The 19,647-nt window shown below is 39.2% G+C and overlaps 1 protein-coding gene across 7 annotated transcripts in view; it reads right to left on the bottom strand.

Annotated features, from left to right (window-relative positions):
* EPC1 (enhancer of polycomb homolog 1) overlaps positions 1-19,647 on the bottom strand; it is a 64,718-nt gene that overhangs the window by 13,776 nt on the left and 31,295 nt on the right. For all 7 annotated transcript variants that reach the window (XR_005259832.1, XR_005259833.1, XM_038163802.1 and 4 more), the window contains 9 exons: positions 9,491-9,650; positions 7,350-7,495; positions 7,058-7,264; positions 6,536-6,684; positions 5,066-5,222; positions 3,605-3,781; positions 3,403-3,492; positions 3,169-3,317; positions 1,706-2,058 (listed from right to left, as the gene is read on the bottom strand). Coding sequence is in view for 5 of the 7 variants with exons in the window: in XM_038163774.1 (XP_038019702.1) it covers positions 1,706-2,058; positions 3,169-3,317; positions 3,403-3,492; positions 3,605-3,781; positions 5,066-5,222; positions 6,536-6,684; positions 7,058-7,264; positions 7,350-7,495; positions 9,491-9,650 (1,588 nt within the window). In the remaining 2 variants the exon portion in view is untranslated. The remainder of the gene's footprint in view (positions 1-1,705; positions 2,059-3,168; positions 3,318-3,402; positions 3,493-3,604; positions 3,782-5,065; positions 5,223-6,535; positions 6,685-7,057; positions 7,265-7,349; positions 7,496-9,490; positions 9,651-19,647) is intronic.

The raw sequence follows: 19,647 nt of genomic DNA, 5'->3' as shown, positions 1-19,647 counted from the left end.
CCAGGTACTTACACTAGTATGTATTACTTTCCCACAGGCTTCAACATGCAACCGCACAATTAAAACCTTCTATGGGACTCATCACCATAAATAATTCCATTTAATTCCTAAATTATGTAGATAAATATCCTTACCATCTATTTCACGGAAAAACACTCTAAAAGGATGTGTGTGTGCTTATTTATACAGACACACACACAGACACAAACTTTAAACTCCATCAGCCGATTTTTCAAGGCTACGTGACTTTCAAATGTAAAGCACTGTCCATGAGTACTTTGCAGTGTATTTTCAGTCTATTCAACACATACTAGTTTTGTTTTCACTCTCCTCATCTGGCTACCATTTATCACAGTTCAGCCTGGCCACCACATAGAGAATGCCCTCATTCACTCCTGGACTCGTTTTACTGATTCAAGCCAGTGAAAGGGCAGAATTTAAACACCGAAAGCCACACTAAGATCACAATAAGAACCATCAGTTTTAGCCCTAGTGCATTTCCAGCAAGAAGAACCATGAAAGAAGAAAGGGCTATGGGGACAAGGACCTACTTCTGGGACAGCATGGAGAGGAAGCATGAAATAAAGCAGCAAACAACTGCTGCTCACTAACTCCACAAATGCAAGGAGAAACAATTTTCAGGAAAAAACCTCAAAACATGGTACAGGAGGGAAGGCATATAATATAGTGGCAAACAGAAGATTCAAGTTATCTGATAACCAGTGTAACAGTCTTTAAAGCAGATCACCAAAACAACCCACAACTTACTTAGTTTATTAGGTATATGCATCTCTGCTCACCACACTTCTACATTATCCAGGTTTTCTGATTGATTTCCAAAGCCATAATTCAAAATGGCAAGGAAAACATGATTCTAGAGACTCCTTACAAAACCATGGTGAATTTCTAAGGTTGTTTTATATAAGAAAGGATGTAATTTTAACCTTCTATGAAAAGATTACATTTACAGTAAGTAACTCATGAATTTTGATGAGTTGGTAAGTTTCATTCTAACCAATATTACAGTGAGAAGAAGCAAGAGTGATGCTATCCAATAGTGTTCCAATTAAAAAACACTAACACATCACATTTTTTCAGAGTCAGATCCTCAAATCTGTAATTATGTTCAATAAGATGTAATCTGCCACTTGCTGACAAGATGTAGAGGTGATTAGTCCAAGAGTTTTGCTAAGCATAAGCAGACGCATCAGTGACTGTGGGCTAGATACTTCTTGGCTGGGAAATGGCATTTAAGTTCATTTAAGTTCAAGTAAGAATTCATAGCATGCTGGGACTCTAAATGCAAACATTTTACCTAAACATTTCCCATCACTGCCAGACCTTGTACTAGAAAAAATTTGGTACATAATATTTATAGTAACATTTCAATTAATGTATTTTTAATTTCAAAAAAATCCAAATATTCAGTGGACTTAAACCCTACACAATACTGTTGTTTCAACTTTTATGTTTCTACAATTGTAATTACATACCACTGTAGCATTTGTATAAATCTCAGATGCAGTACACTACTGTTAGCAAAAAATGCAAATGAATTCAATGTAGCAAAAAAAAGATACACTTGAAGATAGGCTGTTACCATCAAAACAGACCACATTGTAAAATATGGATGACCTAATGATATTCTGGATTTTCTGACATAAGTTTAAAACTTCTAGAAGCAAGTTTGTTAAAATAAACATACCAATATGTGCTGAACCACTGCTACTTTTACTTTGTATAGAGGTACTGCATGTCTGGGTCCCGGGTTGTGCTGTGCCTGTTCGATTTAAACCCCTGTACAATTTCCTACAGGAGAGTTCATCATTGTCACTGTCATGTAGGGATGGTGTCCGAGGCCTAAAATGCCGCCATCTACATGATTTGATATTGACTAGTATCTGACTGAGGTCTTTTGAGAAAGATTTGTCCGAGGTATTTGTTTCTGAGGTATTGGCAAATTGACTGATTGAAGAGTGTTGCGATGAGGAAAACCCTTCCAAATCCAGACGATGAAATGCACTATCGTAGTCCGAATGCGCTCTGTCTAGTAGCACCCTAAAACCAGGAGAACAACACACAATTAAACAGCAGCAAGAACACAAGAACACACCAAGGAAGTTGTCAGTTTGACATGTGGTGCTTGTGGATGACTAATGGATAAAAAAAGCTACACAAAAGTGTTCTAGAACAAGCCAACACACACATACACACTCCCCTGACACAATGCATGACCACCTATTATTTCACAGTGAGTATTCAGGTATTTATTTAGGCATATTCTAGCTTCTACTGTCTGAAGAAGAGCTAAGGTACATCACATTTTTATTAAAGACACTTCAACAACACAGAATTAAAACAAAAAGACCTAGAGAATAACCCTGCTTAAGTAAAAAGTGATTAATATGTCCTCCTAAAGTACTTCATTTCCAAAGCCTTACTCCCATATATACTGACTATACCTACAACCATCCCAAAACAGCAGGGATGTTACACATTAACATCCAAATCCCTTGGAAACCACCCACTAAGAGCCATCAGATCTCATTCCAACTTCACTGATTGGCCAAGCTGGCTTACTAAGAATATGTGAATAATTTGAAGTGCAAATCACATCCTTACTTTTAATAAAAATTTAATACAAATGTACTATTTTCTTAAAGACATCACATACTTACACACTCAACCATTTATAAATTGTTTTCAGTAATGATTGTTAAAAGCAAAATGCCTGAAATAAGTAATTATTTTATATTTTTCACAATGTTTGAAATTTAACAGTTGCTATAATTTCTAAGCATCTCTCCCAAAATCACCTAATATTGTCTAAACTCTGAAAAGCATTTTCTGCAAAATAGAGTTTTTGGTATCTTGAAATGCTACTATATGAGGATAGCTATGCAAACAATTTAATAATAAACCAATCACAACTGAAGATATACATGCATTTTCATGCCAAAAATGGGAGTGCAAGCAATTGAAAACCCCAAGAACTATTTGGGAAAACATTACTAAAACAGCTTCCACTAGCGCAAAACGAAAATGGATACATTAGTGAGCTAATCTCCCAGTGATGTCTCCATTTTTTAATTTTTTTGGGTTTTTTTAGACTTTGTTCTTCTTTGCATGTTTTATTTTTAAGAACAGCAACAATTACACAGCACTTACCTTCCACCACGGCCAACCCGTCTTCGTGCGAACCCAATACACCTCTGGGGTACAGTGAGGGTGGTTAAGCAGTATCTGTAACGCACATCTCCTAATCTTCCCTCCTTAGGGCTACTCCACGGCCAGTTGCCAGGTTGATCTAAATGAGGCTTAAAATAATTTTAAACAATTAAACTCGAGATGTTTTCACACAATGACACTCTGTCTTACAATGCACAAGGAAATTCTACTTACAGCATAGTACTGACAGCCTGCTTTCCTGCGGAAGGCAAAAGGACCATCGGGATCATTGTCTTCCTCAGCCTCCGAAGAACCAGACAAAACCTTTGAAGAGGGGATGGGGTGAGAGTGGTGTATGGGGAGAGGTATTACAAAATTCTTGAGTTTTACTTCTGCTCTTTCCCAAAGAGCAGCACAAAACACTAGAAGGTCCTACCTGGGAAAGAGGTTCATCATCTGAGCTAGGAAAATCATACTGATTCAAATCTTTAGCATTAAAGACTGGCAGTGCAGCAGGACTTGTCTGTTGAGGAGTAGCAGCAGCGGACGAAGGTAAGACTTTTGGCTTCTTCTCATACTTTCTTTTGGGTCTAATAACATCAGGTTTATCTTGCTGCAAGAAAAATGAAAGCAGTGTAAAATTACATTAAAACAGGAGTTTAAGTAAACACCCATGTGAGCAAGCTAATGACATGAACTCATCTCTCTACCATGTTCCAAATAAAACATGCAGTAATTTCTAATTGTCTGAACTTCATTTCCAGTAACTGAAACATTGAACAGACAACATGGAATCAAGCACTGTTTGCTCTGTCTGTGGTAGGTAACTCACTAGCAGTTAAGGTAACAGTACTACTTTGGAGAAGGAGACCAAAATATATATCATATCTACGAGGCATCTTTTTTATTTCCTACCATTTTTAATTGACAGCCATTTATGCAGTGCCAGGGTATTACTAAGTACCAAGCAATGCTCTGAAGGCAAAAGTAGACTTGGTAAAAATACCTATAATTTTGCAAAAATCTAAAAATTAAACACATTTCCCCATACTATGCAAAGTCAAGTTTAAGAGTACTTCCCAAGTTTCCAAGCTGTGAGACACTGCACTGATCCAACATCACTGATAGGCAAGTACACACCAGCAATCACAAGGACAATGCTTTACTACCAGTGGAAGAATTCACTGATTAAAGCCACCTTGTCAAATTCAGAACAGCCTCTGGATATTCCTTAGTTACAAGTTGCCTTGGTTTAAAATTCAAATTATACCTCATCCTTTATCCTGTGTCACCTGACCTATTTAACATGCTCAGTTGTTCGCACTGTAGCTATGGTTTCTATGACACAAAATTAAAGCCTGCAGGGAGAAAAGTACTTGTCAGCTGTCTAAATCAAATAAGATTATTTGATACTTTACTTAAATATTAAACCAAAGATATACAGCAGGGGGATAATTACCAATGGATCATATTTCAGAAACAAAACAAACCCTAACCCTCCATGTTAAATTAACTACATAACTTTGAACAATACATGGTATTCACATCGTTAGTTCTATCTTCATACAATGCCTTCTGATTATAAATACAGTTTTGTTCAGGACATCTCAGCTTTCCGGACAGTAGTAAAGAAAAATGTTTCCATCCTCCTGAATAAGAACACAATTGCATGTGTCCTTTTATCTGTAGTTTGTCTGTACTTCCTTTATTTCTACCTTGAGGAATGTTGGTAATCTGTTATCCTTGAAACTCCAACAGAACAAAGCCATTTTATTCCACTTGCACTTTTGCTTCCCTATTGCCAGTTCCAAAAACTTCCTCCCTCCTCCAATCCTAAAATGGTGAATTTTGTACACTTCACAGCACCAACAGTAGCTCGGTTAACGACATGACTTACTTTAACTTTATATTCTTTCAGTTCCATAGCCTCTTGGTGTTTAAAAGAACTGCTGTTAGTCACAGGAATAATGGGAATAGCATAGGTGGGTTTAAGCGGCTGCCGCTGTGCCATGACTTCAGACATGATCTCTCCACTGTAGTCACCCAAATTATACCTGAAATCAGAATAAATTTTATTTGTTGGAGTACAATATCCATCTGGTAAAAAATTGAGAAAAACTAATACTTGCAACTTAGGGTAAAAGGAATATCCAGTATATCAGCAATAAGTGCAAAAAGTATTATTCCAGAGAAGAAGATGAATAACACAGAAAATTCATTGCAGTGAATAATGCTGACAGATAAAAAAGGACAACTACTCTGTAAAGCATCTCCAAAAAGTAATACTGTAAAGAAAAGGAGAGGGTTACCCACTCCTTTCCTTGGGGACTGGTACCATTTAAAGAATTCATCATTCACAAAGTTTTAACAATGAAACAGAACACCTTATTCATGAATCCTCCCTCTTTTGTGTTACAGAGTACTTTCAATAAGCAGATCGATGAAACATTACATTTCAAGTTCTGTGACAAATGCTGAGTTGAAATGCAGTTCTCTGCTCTGAGGGAGGTATTTGAGTCTTTCCTCTATTCAACAGCTTATTTCCTTTAAAAAGCAACTGGAAAAATCTTGCTGATTTCTCTCCCCTGTTTCTGCTGAAAATGCTCAGGGCTTAAAAGAAGTGCCCTGACAGAGCCAATTCAGCTTGCCTCCCTAAAAACCCAGACTAAGAAGTCAGTTCTGCAGCTTTAAGGTACTGACTTGGAACATTTGCTTTCAAGCATGGACACTCAGGCTAGAAAAGTCTATTCAGATTCTAAGTATCAACCTAAAGGACAACTCCACACTACAACTGTGTTCCTCAGTCAAGTGGGAAAGCGACACTTGGCAGAGCATTTGGCCCACAGCACAGATAATCAACAGGCTGGCAAAAGAAGCACTAGCTGGAGATGACTCTCACATTTAATGCTGCATGAAATACTTGTTTTCCTCAAGAGGGTATTAGATCAAGCTTTTTTCACAAAGAATAGAGATCATTAAATCAAAGAAGAATGTTATTGATTGAAACTGGCCTTAAAAATAGCTGGGATTTCTGTAATCTACATACTTAACACACAATTTCAAATGACTTTGCTTGAAACTATGATCTCTCTTCTGGTATAATATACAAAGTTGACACCTAAGTTTGAAAGTATCTACACACGTAATGAAACAATGTAGCTTAATATGACAATAACCCTCCCTTAATAAACAACTTCCTTATGTTTTATTTTTTTTTCCATAGGCAAATATGAACATGCTATCCTGTACATGTGAAACGAGAGTCTGAACTTATTTTAAAAAATCTCCCACTGTTCAAATATTTGTAGCAATCCAAATCTAAAATGCTTTCCAAAGCTTTCTGCAGCAAATTTTCAATAAACGTTACCTCTTTTCCATAATTTCCAGTGTTAAATGCAGCAACTCTCTCTTGCTTTTTTCCCTCCTTTTTATCATCTCCAGGATGGTTACTGCACGACTCAGATCTCGACGCAGCTTCAGCATCTTCTCATAAGAAGCTTCATCATTTTTTCGATTCTGTACATACATAAAACACGTGTTTCCCCACATCATTTAAATTAAATAATCTGAATTAAAGTTATAAATATTTAGGTATATTAAAAAAAAAGACAAGTCATACGCTAAACCAAAGAGAAACATGTGCATGTTATCAATGATACACAACTTGCCAACACCCTAAGTAAGTTTAACAGTAAATTTAGTGGAAAAGTGAATATAAACTTTCATTCAATAGCACGACTAAAGCTGTTTTATGTTTTTTGCCCTTGCAAATTAAAAACAGAACATTCAATTTTTTATTATGTTGTAAATTGTTTCTTTAAATAAGCAACTTCTGGAAAGAGGGAGAATGAAAATAAAGAAAAGCTGAGGGAGGCACTGATACACTTACTTTTCGTGTCTGCATTTTTTCCGTTCGTCTTCTAAAAGCAACGTACGGGTCATTTGTGCTGGAGCCATCGCGTTTTTCCTGCTTCACTGCTGGAATAAGTGAAGGACCTCGACAATTTTTCCTCTTTTTAATCCAGTACTCGTATACTTCTCTGATCAATTCATCATCTTCCTTCAGCAACAGCTTGGCCTCTTGCAGGCTGACTGGCTAAATGTAAAACCCAGCATGTCACTTTCATACAGTAATACACAGAGTGTGCATTTCAAATTCTTTATTCAAAGGACCGTTGTACCTGCTGACCGCTGCCCTTTTCTAGTCTGTCTATCATCTCCTCAAATTGCAAAGGAGAGATGTCCATTCTTTTCTTCAACTTATTCACAAAGATCTCATCTTCCGAATCCAAGTCATAATCTGGCTGCTCAGCATCCAAACTAAAAGCTAAATGATACAGTGAAAGTTAAAAGTTAGTTTTACCATAAAAATGTCGTGTTCTAGTAGCATCCACAGCACATACCACACTTCACAAGAGAAAACCAAAATTATTTGTTTGAATGTTGTAATAATGCTACTTCCACATGGATGTAAACATTGAGGTTTTTTTCTCGAAAAAATATTACCCTGTTAAAAATTAGGCATAAAAGTTGACATCTACTTGTTACAGTTCTTTTAACCAATGAAAACCTATTAGTGGTCAAACCAACTAACAGCTTACTGTCTCACTGCTTCAGTAAGACATTTTTAGATTAACTAAAATCTTCAATGCTGCCAAGCATTCGGGAGTTTTATGTATTGTACAATCAGCAGTTCAGATTTCAGCCCAAACATACATCAAAGGTACTCCTAGCAAAGCATGTGCAGACTGTATTACAATGATCTTACATATTCTCATCAATGATTTTTGTGAGTCAGACTACACTGGGCCAGCATGATCTACCCTATGTAGCAAAGTATCTCCAAATACGAGTAATGTCTTGCAGAATGCAAACAACTGTTTTCCATGGTATCCTGTGAAAATGCATCACTGCATTTGAAACATGACTCCCTAGTTCTCATGCCTCATTCAAACTGATGTGGTTGGTAAGACACACAAATTTCTTTCCAAGTGCACACGTGAAAACACGTATCTATTTTTGTTAAACAAATAGGTTGAACACAGTGCAGCATAAAATTGACAATTCCAGCAGTTAGAGCAACCAGATAAGGAAAATAAGAATGAAAAGTACAACCTTAATATTAGCATGGAAACTGCAAGTAGGAAGGAAGAACTTTTTTACAATGAGGGTGGTGAAACACTAGAACAGGTTGCCTGAAAACCGGTGGATGCCCATACCTGGAAACATCCACAGTCAGGCTGGATCAGGCTCTGAGCAACTTGATAAAGTTGAACTCCCCTCACTGCAGAGAGCTTGAACCTAGGTGACCTTTAAAGGTCCCTTCCAACCCACACTATTCTACAATTCAGATATTTTAAGCCATTACTGAGGCTCAGAACGACATACAAGTCTAGCATTTAACCTAAGTCAATTAAGCACGAGGTATGTTTACATAGCACAGATACTGCTTTTTCAGCTCTGCTCATTACACCATACAACCGAATTCTGCAACAAAGTGCATTTTTCATAATTTTTTCCAAAGTTATCTGAAGTAGTGTGGTGCTCACATGAAGGGCCATATCCATAGCAAACAGCTGCTATCTTCCAACAAAAACAAAACTACAAAAAATTTGCAAGTCATCAGTGATAGCAATCCTCATCTGCTTTCAGATCTAGAATACTTGCACCAGGCATAGGCAAATACTTCTACTGCTATTGTCATTTCTAGCTGGCTCCTCAATCCACTCTACTGCCATTTTATCCTGGTGATGCTTCAGGGACAAGCATTCTGTTTCTTAGGTATGCATTATGTATTTTCCTCTTTAAGTAGACTTGTATCTGTGCTGGCTAACAAATCTAAATTTCCCTCCAAACTGTTACTACTGAACAAGAATTAGACATTTCTTTAGCAAGCAGTATTTTTCAACTTTCTTTCAACACTATGTTGAAACAATTAGTTCTCAGAAATCAGTCTTGAGGGGACCTCAACAGACATTTATGAATAGTGTCTGAACTACTAGCAATATTAAATTCACACAGAATCACGAGGTTAGAGGAGACCTTCAAGATCAAGTCCAATCCAAGCCCTAACACCTCAACTAAACCACAGGACCGAGTGCCACATCCAATCTTTTTAAACACATCCAGGGATGGCGACTCTACCACCTCCCTGGGGAGATAATTCTAATACTTTATCACTCTTTCTGTAAAAAACTTTCTTCTAACATCCAACCTATATTTGCCTTGGTGCAGCTAAAGACTGTCTCCTCTCCTTCTGTCAGCTGCTGCCAGGAGAAAGCAGACTCAAAGCAGACTTGAATAAATGAATGACTTTACTTACGCTGTATGTGAATCAGCTGCTTTGGCATTTTAAATTCTCCAGGATATATAGATTCATAGTACGCAATATTACTTTCTGCTTCCGGAACCGGTATAACCATGTTATCCCTCTTCTCTCCATAGACTTGTTGTGCTGAGATAGCCCGCTGCAAATGATGTTCCTATTAAAAAAAAAAAAAAAAAAAAAGTGAAACGAAAACCTGAGAAAATATTCCTATAACTCAGCCTCGCTCAGGCTGAAGGAGGTGTGTTTCTCGGCAAACGCTCTCTCCGCAATGCCCTGAGCTGGAGTGGGCGGTCGCAGCCGAAGTGTGCTGCCCAGGCCGGAGGGTCCCCGGCAGGTGGCGCTGTCCCCCTGCACACCCCTCACGCCCCGCAGCTTCCCAACTCCATCCTGTCGGCGCTCCTGGCACACCGAGATGCGCAAACCCGTACTGACATGTTCCTGAACAGACACTTGAAACTGATTAGACATACAGACTATAACAAGTAGCTGCAGACAGATATCGACTCCTGTACTATTCTGTAGTTGCCTTGGCCATTTATCGTCAGTAATGTCAGAAAACCACAGGGGAAGCTTCGCCATCATTGCCAGTGAACAGCAACGATTTCTACCGAGTGAATGATGCCTGAAGACGTTCTCATTCATTGCAATGCTTCCCATTATCCTCCCTTTCCTTCTCCTAATTCATCAAAAAACAGTAAAAATGCAATCCATTCTCCCCATAGTTCTGTCAAGACAACGAGTAGTATGAGCAGGGTTCATACAGTTACTAACAGAAACCACACAGATGTGTGCATGTCTCTAAGTGGCTTACTGACAATACAACAATGTATTTTTTTCCTTATTAGCAGTGCTGTTTTCCTAAGTTTCTATTCTGTTCCTCCCCAGGTACTCAGTACATCAGTGCTACAATAGTTATGCCAGTACATCTCCCAGTGAAATGATGAGAAATACTCAAAACACTGATATGCTCAAAAGCAGGAACTGCAGCAAAAGGGCAGCAGTGATAGTTGGTTTCAACACTGAATGTATGGTGTTTATCCATATGATCTTATTATAGCTTTGGCTGTCTGACTTCAATTCAATTACTTTGGTACAATAAGGGCACTTAAGAGCATCTGTCTAAACTTCAGGAAAAGATAAATAATCAAGAAGATTATAAAATAGGCTTTATTGTAAACCACAATGTTGACATAGGCTGAAATTCACCTGTGTTCTAGCATGTAATTCTGCTAAAAGAATTCACAGGATTTGAGTGTATCTTCATACAAGCTGCAGACATTATTTCACAGCTGTCCCCTGGTTAAAAAGCTTCTTCATGGAAAGAGAGCAATCAGGAGAACGAGGCATAGCAGAGCTGCAAGCAGAACTCACTGCGCTGATTTTGACCTGCAGCATTTGTTAAGTCCAGACACACGTGTCACCTAGGAGGTGTGGCAGCACTCCTTCCTGGGTATGGACAAACTAATTTATTGTCTACCTTTTACTGAACTACTGCTGTCAGACACCTCAATATTTTGTAAACTGTTATAATTCTTCAGGATTACACAGCTACAACTTGTTGCCTAACAGGGAACTAAGCTTTATCTTCATATAGCCCAGTAGGATTCTGCACCAAACAGATAATAGCCGATGTTCTTTTAGTTAAGCAAACGCTTAGTGGTTTTGTAATAATATTAAAGGTTCATGGTGTATTTATCCCAGCTTGTGTTTCTACACACCAAAAAAAATGCTTTATTTCAGAGAAAAAAGGATGTGGAAAGGATGAAGAAAAGGATGTCACACACTAAATTAGGATTCCAATTTCTCTGATCCACCTCTGACATGGACACAACTACCCATATAGCAGCCTACAGTTCTGTACTAATAGGTTAAAGTTATCTGTATTTAAAGAAATCTAAACAGTATTCTTAATACAGAAGCACAAATCATGGTTTTGCCTTTCACCCCAATTACAAAAATACTCAGTATGTGAGCAGAGAGTCTTAGCAGTGCCACATATTATGAAAAGCAACTGGATGAAATTTCCCCCACTGAAAAAAGTTAACCTGCTTGTTAATTGTTCATATTAATTTCAGTTCACCTCAAAAGACACTCCACTAAACAGAAGAAACTAAGCAGACAAGGCAAGTTCTTCTTATGCTTCCATGCATCACAGTTTTCACTTATTTGGACAAACACACAAGAGCAACTTTGCCTCCATCTTCAGCATGTCAGCTGGTGGCTCAGCACATCTCTCTCAATCCTGGTAACTGAGGTGGGTTGAGTGCTGGCCCAACACCAGGGCACTCACTAGAATTATTTACTCATTTTCTGCTGTGAGGTAAGGATTAGGAGATGGGCAAAAGCAGGCTCAAAACTTTATAAACAGTACAAAGAAAACTTTATTAACAGAACTAAAAGAAGAATAATAAGAATCAGGATAAGCGTTCAGAACACTTCTTCCCCCAACTCTTCTTTCCTTTACCACTGACAAGAAGATTCAAAATCTGGTATTTTCAGTCAGTTTACCACTTCTAAAATAATCTTTCTTCAGTTCACTTAGGGAGAGGAGTCTCTTCTGCCATGCCATGGAGACTTTTCCATAACAAACAGTTCTCTCATGGTTTTGATTTTCACAAATAGCAGCCACCCGGAAATCTGCAATTGTGAAGTTCCTCCCAGGGTTTGGTAGAATTCCCACAACTACCACCATGGGTCATCTTAGCTTACTGCAGCGCAACTTTAAGGATGAGCTGTTCTAATATAGAAACAAAAGTTCTCTTCTATTATCTCTGGGAACAGAGGTTTTCTTCTTCCATCCCTGGGGCAAGGTTCCTCATCTCTTTCATTTCTCTCTGTTCAAGCTTCTCATTGGATCACAGCTACTTCAATATCTGCTTGCTTCAACACGGGTGCCTCTGCTCATGGCTGTGGTTAGAATGCCACATCCCCCCAGTACATTGCAGGAGTTACAGGGGAAAAGAAAAAACCAGTCTGATGTATCAATTATATCTTTACCATAGCCTTACAAGAAAATTTTAGCCCAAGACTAAGGCATCTCCTTATTGTCCTCCCATCTGGGATTTGACTCCTCCTTCACTGGCCCCAGTGTGTCCATGTAGTTTTCTTTATGTGTCTTCACCCTTTCCTTTTCTCTCACTCAAGAGAAGACTATGTCTGCAAGTTTCATCCATGCACTGAAAGAGCTGGTATCCTGCCCAGGCCTGCAGACAGTCACGCAATCTCTGCCGGGCAGCGGCCGCTCTGGCTGCGTGGCTCTTTTGCGGTTCCAGCCGTGGGGCTGCTTTCTGCGGGGCTGCAGGCCCGCCTCTGCTCTCAGCCGCACCGCAGGATGGCCTGGCGGCTCGCAGCCGGAGCCGAGCGGAGCCAGCCTGGCCCGCTGGCCCTGGTTAGAGCTCGGCAGCAGCAGAATCTCAGCCGAGCTGCACCGCGGGCTGAGCCAGCATCCAGCTACCTGTTCAAAGGCTGGAAACAAGAGAATTTTTTCCAGGCTTTGTTAATTTTTCAGTGTGATTTCATAGAGGCAAGTTCAGCTTCTTAAGTGGTTTAATATTCAACATTCAAAACCAGCCAGCTGACTGGTTTTGTTCAGTCTGGAGGAAGCTGTTAGCAGTCCTCACAGAGAATCACTTCTGTACCAAGCTATGCTAAACCACGACAGTAATACAGATAAATCGGGTACAATTGTTAACTTCAAAAGCAGTAATTTTTAACAAGAAAGCATGCTAAATATCTACTATTAGCTAACACACTACAGTTTACAGTTTCTACTCTTCAATCATTCTCCACTGTGATTGCACAGCTGATTACTCCCACCAAGATGTGACACCTCATTCATTTGAATCCATTTAAAATGGATTTTCCATTTAAAAATGCAGTGGTTTCATTAATCTGTCAGAATGATTTTAAATTCAAATCAAACTTTCTGGCTGCTCTTCATGTTACAGTAAGATTTGTAGGTAGATACTGTAGTCCCAGTCACTCCTGAAAACATCACCAGGCATTTAAAGACAGACCACCTAGGAAATTCAACAAATGTTTTAATTTTGTTCATCTATTTCTAGATATAGTTTTCAAAGCAGATTTATTTCTACAACACAACTGCTTCCATTCACTGCGTAACACAGAAGTATCAAAAAGCCTTTTTTACACACTATCCATTAGGTCCTGCGCCCTGCCACAAAACAAAGTTCAACCGGATTAACTGGGGTTTGTTCTTGAAGATCTCTTACTAGGTATTCCCAGAGATTAGTATCTTCCAGGTCATCACCAGGGCCAAATAATTTACATTATCCATATTCCTCCAGGAACTGTGGGTGGGTAAGGTAACTTGTTTGTAACCCTCTAGCTTCCACCTTTTCAGAAGTCTATTGACTGTTATGAGTTTTGGGTTGGGATTTTTGAGGAATTTGATGATTTTTTTTTTTTTTTAAAGCATGGTTTAGTGCCTTTTCTCTTTCTCCTCAAAGATCATCTGCCCCTCTGAAGTTCTCAAACAGCTGTAAAATCATTCCAGATTGTTTCTTTAAATTCCTGGCATGAATTTTAGAAGGGTTAGTCAAGCTCAAAGACTGTAATTTGTCACATTAGAATGAAACTTATCTAACAGCCCACAAGGTTCAGTCTTGTGCCCCTTGCTGTCGGTCTCCATACCACCACAGCCTTATGTCAGACTGAATCTATGATGACAGCTATGGGAACCAATTCCACAAAAAGCCATCACTGTCCTGTTATTCCCCCTGAAATCAATTAGAAACAATTAGTCATCTAAAAAATTGGCTCCCTGAACTGCCAGAATGCATGTATGCAAAGCAGTGGGGAAATGCAGAAGAGAGGAAGATGATCCCCTCTGGCAGCGGTTACCCATTACACTGCTACACTAAATTTACAAAGTCTTTTTAAAATGAATACCAAAGACAAAAACCCCCCACTAAGACTCATGAAACATTTCTAGCATCTCAAGTATCAAGTACAATCAAGAAAAACTTCCTCTTACTACAAACATTCACAAAATATTCTCATCTTATTCTACACCTTCATTGCCAAATGGATCTCGCCTTATTCCTTCTTTCAAGATATACCTTTCATGTCAATACGTATTGTTCATATATTATTTGTTCCTATTAACAAGCTTCCACTTTCAATATAGTCACATTTCTTTCTTAATGTACCCTTCTAATTGAAAGAACATTGAAATACCTGCATTTGTTTTACAAAACCACTCAAACTGAACTGCTTAACACCACAGCAGGCTGCTTCAAAATTGCTTCCCTTTCTATCCCAGCTTGCTTCCCTTAGATCTTTCACACATACCAACACGTACTTACTGAAGGGAGTTTATTCTCCCCGAAACTGCTTTGCACTTTTAAATATCACTATTTTCAATCTATTAGCTGTGCTTATATCCAGACAACCTTTCTCTGCCTGACATAGAATGCTATCATAGTTACAATTTTAGGAGTGTTGTAATGCTAATTTGATCCAGTAATTTCAGAACAATGGTAGTGTTCTTCAAACTTCATTCCTTTTACTTTTTACTAATGCTCAGCCAAATTTGTGTTATAAGTTAGAGAGTTCATACAAGAAAACCCTGCTCACTCTTCCCAGCACCCAAGTTAGTTTTCCATCAGGTTAGCATCCTGTACTGACTCACCATGGGGTCTGACAATCCCAGCAAATAAGGATGCAGCTGGAGCACTCAGCTCAGAGACACTGAGTGTCTTAGGAAAGGCACAGCTTCATCACTCTTTGTAACACCCAGCCAGAAACATGAACCAAGGGGCAGGCACTGACCTCTTTTCTCTGGTGACAAGTGACAGGACCTCAGGAACAGCTAGAAGCTGTGTCAAGAGACGTTTAGCTTGGATATTAGAAAAAGGCTCTTCAGCCAGAACAGGCTCCCCAGGGAAGTGGTCACAGAACCAGCCTGACAGAGTTCAAGAAGTGTTTGGACAACACTTGTGGGCACATGGTGCGACAAGCACATGGCTTGTACAGTGCAGGGTCAGGAGCTGGACTTGATCCTTGTGGGTCCCTTCCAACTCTGGATATTCCATTACTCTATGAACTTCACCTTATTCTCCACACTATACTCCTGTCCAGAAAATTATTTGGACAGTTAAAACACCAATACACACCAGATTACACTGTTAGTTGTTTAAATAACCAATAGTTTGATAACCACTTTCCTCCTTTAGGTTTCCTCTAATTACGAGAGTCTACAGGAAGAGTTGCTGTTTTGGTGGGCTTTTTCTCTGACTTTGTAGAATGTAACAAAGTATGATGCAACTTCATTAGCAAAATTATGCATTGGCACTATTTGTCATTCTGTGGTCTTCCTTCCTATTAATTTTAGGATAGCAAGTTTATCCCTTGCGTCCACTCTTACTGCACACTAGTATCACCATTCATGCTCCAAAACATCAAAGAGTGAAAGGACAATCTAAAGCAAGTGGATAGCAACAAAGGCACGAAACAAATCAAAACACAGCAGAGCAGCACTCATTACAGACTGAAGGAATCAGAACTTACAGTCGGTGCTGCTTTGGGATGGGGCAGTAGGACCTCTCTCAAATGATAATGCAAGGATATAGGGCTAATTCTTTGTCACAAGTTCAGTATTTGCATGTTTGATGCATTTCTGGCACAGTACATTAAAAATCTCAATTACAATAATTAGAACACAAAAGAAAGGTTACTGTGGTTGTGGCTCAACCTGACTACCAGCACTCCTGCCTGCAAGCAGAAACAAGCAGCAGCACAGCAACTGCAAGCAAGGAGTATTTGCTTTCTTTCACATTTTGGTAATACTTCTTAAATTTTTGTCAACATGACTGGGGATTTTAAGTTAGTTGCAGTTTCTAAAAGAAAACTAGCACTTACAGAGAACACAGAGGTTTCTTTGACAAAATATCTACTCTGCAGTACACATCATATTTCAAGTAAGAGAACTGCAGCACAAGGCATTGAAAGACTAAGTGACATAACACATCATTATAGTTGAACAAGCCAAACGGAGAGAGTGCATATTATCCTTTTAAAAAGAAAACTGAAAAAAATGTTACTGCAGTAGCAATGAGTACATCTTCAAGAAATAAAGGAAAAAATCCACTTGTTTTGTAACTTGATTGTTTGTTTCCTTAAATAATTTCTCCACTTAATTCAGACCTCTTAGAAATAATAACTTAAGGCACATTTGCTTATGGAAATTACCAAAAGAGGCAGCTCTCAAGGCCAGTATGCAGAACAAAAAGTCACCCAAAACCCCAAGCCTACCCTCAGCAAGAGGGTGGTGTCTTTGCTGGGGGGGAAGCAAAAGGTGGGATGGACAAGTAGAAAGTTTTAAAAAGCACTGGTACTTCTAAAAAGCACACAGGACTGAGTTCAAGCCTGCGCAGATCAGAATCACATCTTTGCCTCTGAAACAAACCTATGCAAAAATAAACCACAACTGATTGTGTCATTACTGGGAACTAAGGCAAACCACTGCCCATCTACAGGTCCCTGCAGAACTGCTGATTTACATCAGTATGACTGGGCAAAATCCTCTCACATCCATCCCTGACAGAAGCGCCTTCCCAAGGCTACCACTTCACTGCACTCGCAGTGTTTAAGGTGTAAGAACTGAAAGGGATACCAGTTTCCATAGACAGTTGTCAAGAAGCATTAGGTTCACAACAGTTACTCTGAAACAGATTACAGCTGACACACAATCAAGGCCATACAAACTCCTAGACCTGTCTTTTTTAATACACATTTTACCTCCTAGCAGCTTATGGTCCAAAAAAAAAATCTATGAACGCACACAAAAAATCCAACAAAACTGCAGGTCATTTGAAACAAACACATTACTCTATAATTAAGATCAAATAAGAAAACATTAAGAACTGAAAAAAATCACAAGTTGTTCATCATATCATCAAGAGGCAGTAAACTGGTGCATGGGCAACCTGATTCCATGCTTACAAGGTAAAGATTTTTGGCTGCTAAAATCACAGAGATGATAAAGGTTCTCACATCAGCAATATTTACTGGTAGAAGGGCAGTGGAGGAAAACAGCGAAATTGCTCAGAGACCCTGCTGCACACCACGACCTTTCAGGCTAACTCCAAAACAGAGCAGGGACTGCTGAAGCACTTCTATGACCTACTGCACACAAGTCACTCTCCAACCTCCACCTTTGCTTGTTCAGTGACCTACAGAATACATACTGTGTCTCAGGCATATAAGGATCTCAGTAACCTGCAGGATCAGGGAAGAAGGCCTCTTGGAAGCATGATGGTCAAGTTATGCTAGAGAAAATTTGTCTACAGATTCAATCCAATAAATCTGTCCACAAAGAAGACAAAGGAATAAAACACCTGAACTGGCTCATTCTCTTCACCTTCTCCTCCTGTTATCAGATCTTAGCTGTCCTGTAACTTACTAATCAGTCAATTTATATCCAAGATTAGGAGGAACATGAAGAGTAATATCAGAAAGTTATGTGCAAAACAAAAAGGTCTGTATTTTTTAATGCCTTGCCTTATTCTGTACTCACATAATTCCTTCTCCATTCCCAGAACCAGTTCAGGTACTGAAAACATGTTTCAGTGAGACTCAGGGGCAGTTAAATGCCACCATAATAGAGAAAGCTCACCCAGAGACAGGCAATGCTGCAAGAGAAAGGTACAGAATGCACAGCCAGAACACAAAAGACATCTTAGATCAATGCAAACTGTTCAAAGACACTTCCTTTGCACTACTCTTACCTTCAGGGCAGAAAGTGGCTCTAGCAGCTTCTGGTATGACTGAAAGCAAAAATGCTTAGTTGCTCCTGAGCAGCACTTCCACAGGTTATTACAGAAGCACTTCACACAGTAACATAGCAGACACAGCCTTTAGCTCCTCATACGAAGATGCAGTCACATCTAACTGCTTGCAAAACAACAAAGACATTCTGACAAGTTTATTACAGCACTTGTTTCCAAACACCTGAGGCTGAAAAGTTCCAAACCTGACTGAGGTTGTACTGATGAGGGCAATCTGAGTCTGCCTTGCAATGCACAGAAGTCTTCAAAGGGTATTCTGGCACAAGATCAGTCCCTGAGTTCCAGTGATCCTTGACTGAGACCCAGAACCCAGCTCCTGAATAACAGCTGATAGATCTGGCCTTTGATAATGGCAAGGCAATAGCTTTGTTAGTGAGCACAACTGCAGCTCTGACCCTCCTGAACTCAAGTACATGAATGTCATGCAAGTGTTAGCAATAGTTTAAATCTGGTCACAAGAAGCCCACATGATCAAAACAGGACAGAAAAGGTGGGTCAGCAAAGCAGCCTTCCTTGCTCTACCTATGATGGGTCCTAAGGAAGAGAGCAGATCACTTCTGTCCCTCACCTGGCCCACAAGCAATTGCTGCCCTCCTGCTATTATGTCTCTCAGCATATATGGACACACAAGGAACTCCTTGTTTCAACTGAAGCTGCCTGCAGATCCACCCAGACCACACAGCTTTACATCTTCCCCTCCAACACTCTTCTGTCAAGATCTCTCAATGGCCTGAATCATTCTACACAGCAGAGAAAATGTTTTCTTGTTGTTACAGCAGAGCCTAAAACTGTCCCTTCATGGAGGAAAACTATGAAGGTCACTTATGTTTATCAGCTGATGTCAGTCTCTTGAGTAGTCAGTTAAGAAGGATTCTTCTACTGTAACCACTGTAATAATTAGATCTTTGCTAAAAATGCCAATTTAAAAGAGTTACATAGGTTTAAAAGCAATTACTCAGTGAAAATGGGATCTAATTTCCTGCTAAAATGTGCGGGTTTGTAATTAACAAAAGTATGAAAAAAACCTTTCATAATGATTAGACTTTTCTCTAGAACACTGGTCAGAAATGAGATCAGCCACACCATCTCGAACATTGTAGTAGACTATTTTCCCCATTTCCAAACCAGACATTTCCAAGAGCACGGAAGGAGTCCTTTCATTGGAAGAAATCTTGCATCTGTATTTCTGGACTCACAGCAGCAAATTAGAAGAAAGTTTCACCTGCTATTTCTGTTCAGTGAACGGTGATAGGTGAAGGGCACCCAGGACATTTGACCCACAAAATCTACCATTAGTACTAAAGCTCATGACAACACTAGAAGAAATGGAGAGTAACTTGT

The sequence above is a fragment of the Motacilla alba genome, chromosome 2, assembly GCF_015832195.1.
Source record: "Motacilla alba alba isolate MOTALB_02 chromosome 2, Motacilla_alba_V1.0_pri, whole genome shotgun sequence".
Taxonomy (NCBI): domain Eukaryota; kingdom Metazoa; phylum Chordata; class Aves; order Passeriformes; family Motacillidae; genus Motacilla; species Motacilla alba.
The sequence above is the reverse complement of the archived record's forward strand: the minus strand, read 5'-3'. Positions and strand labels throughout refer to the sequence as shown.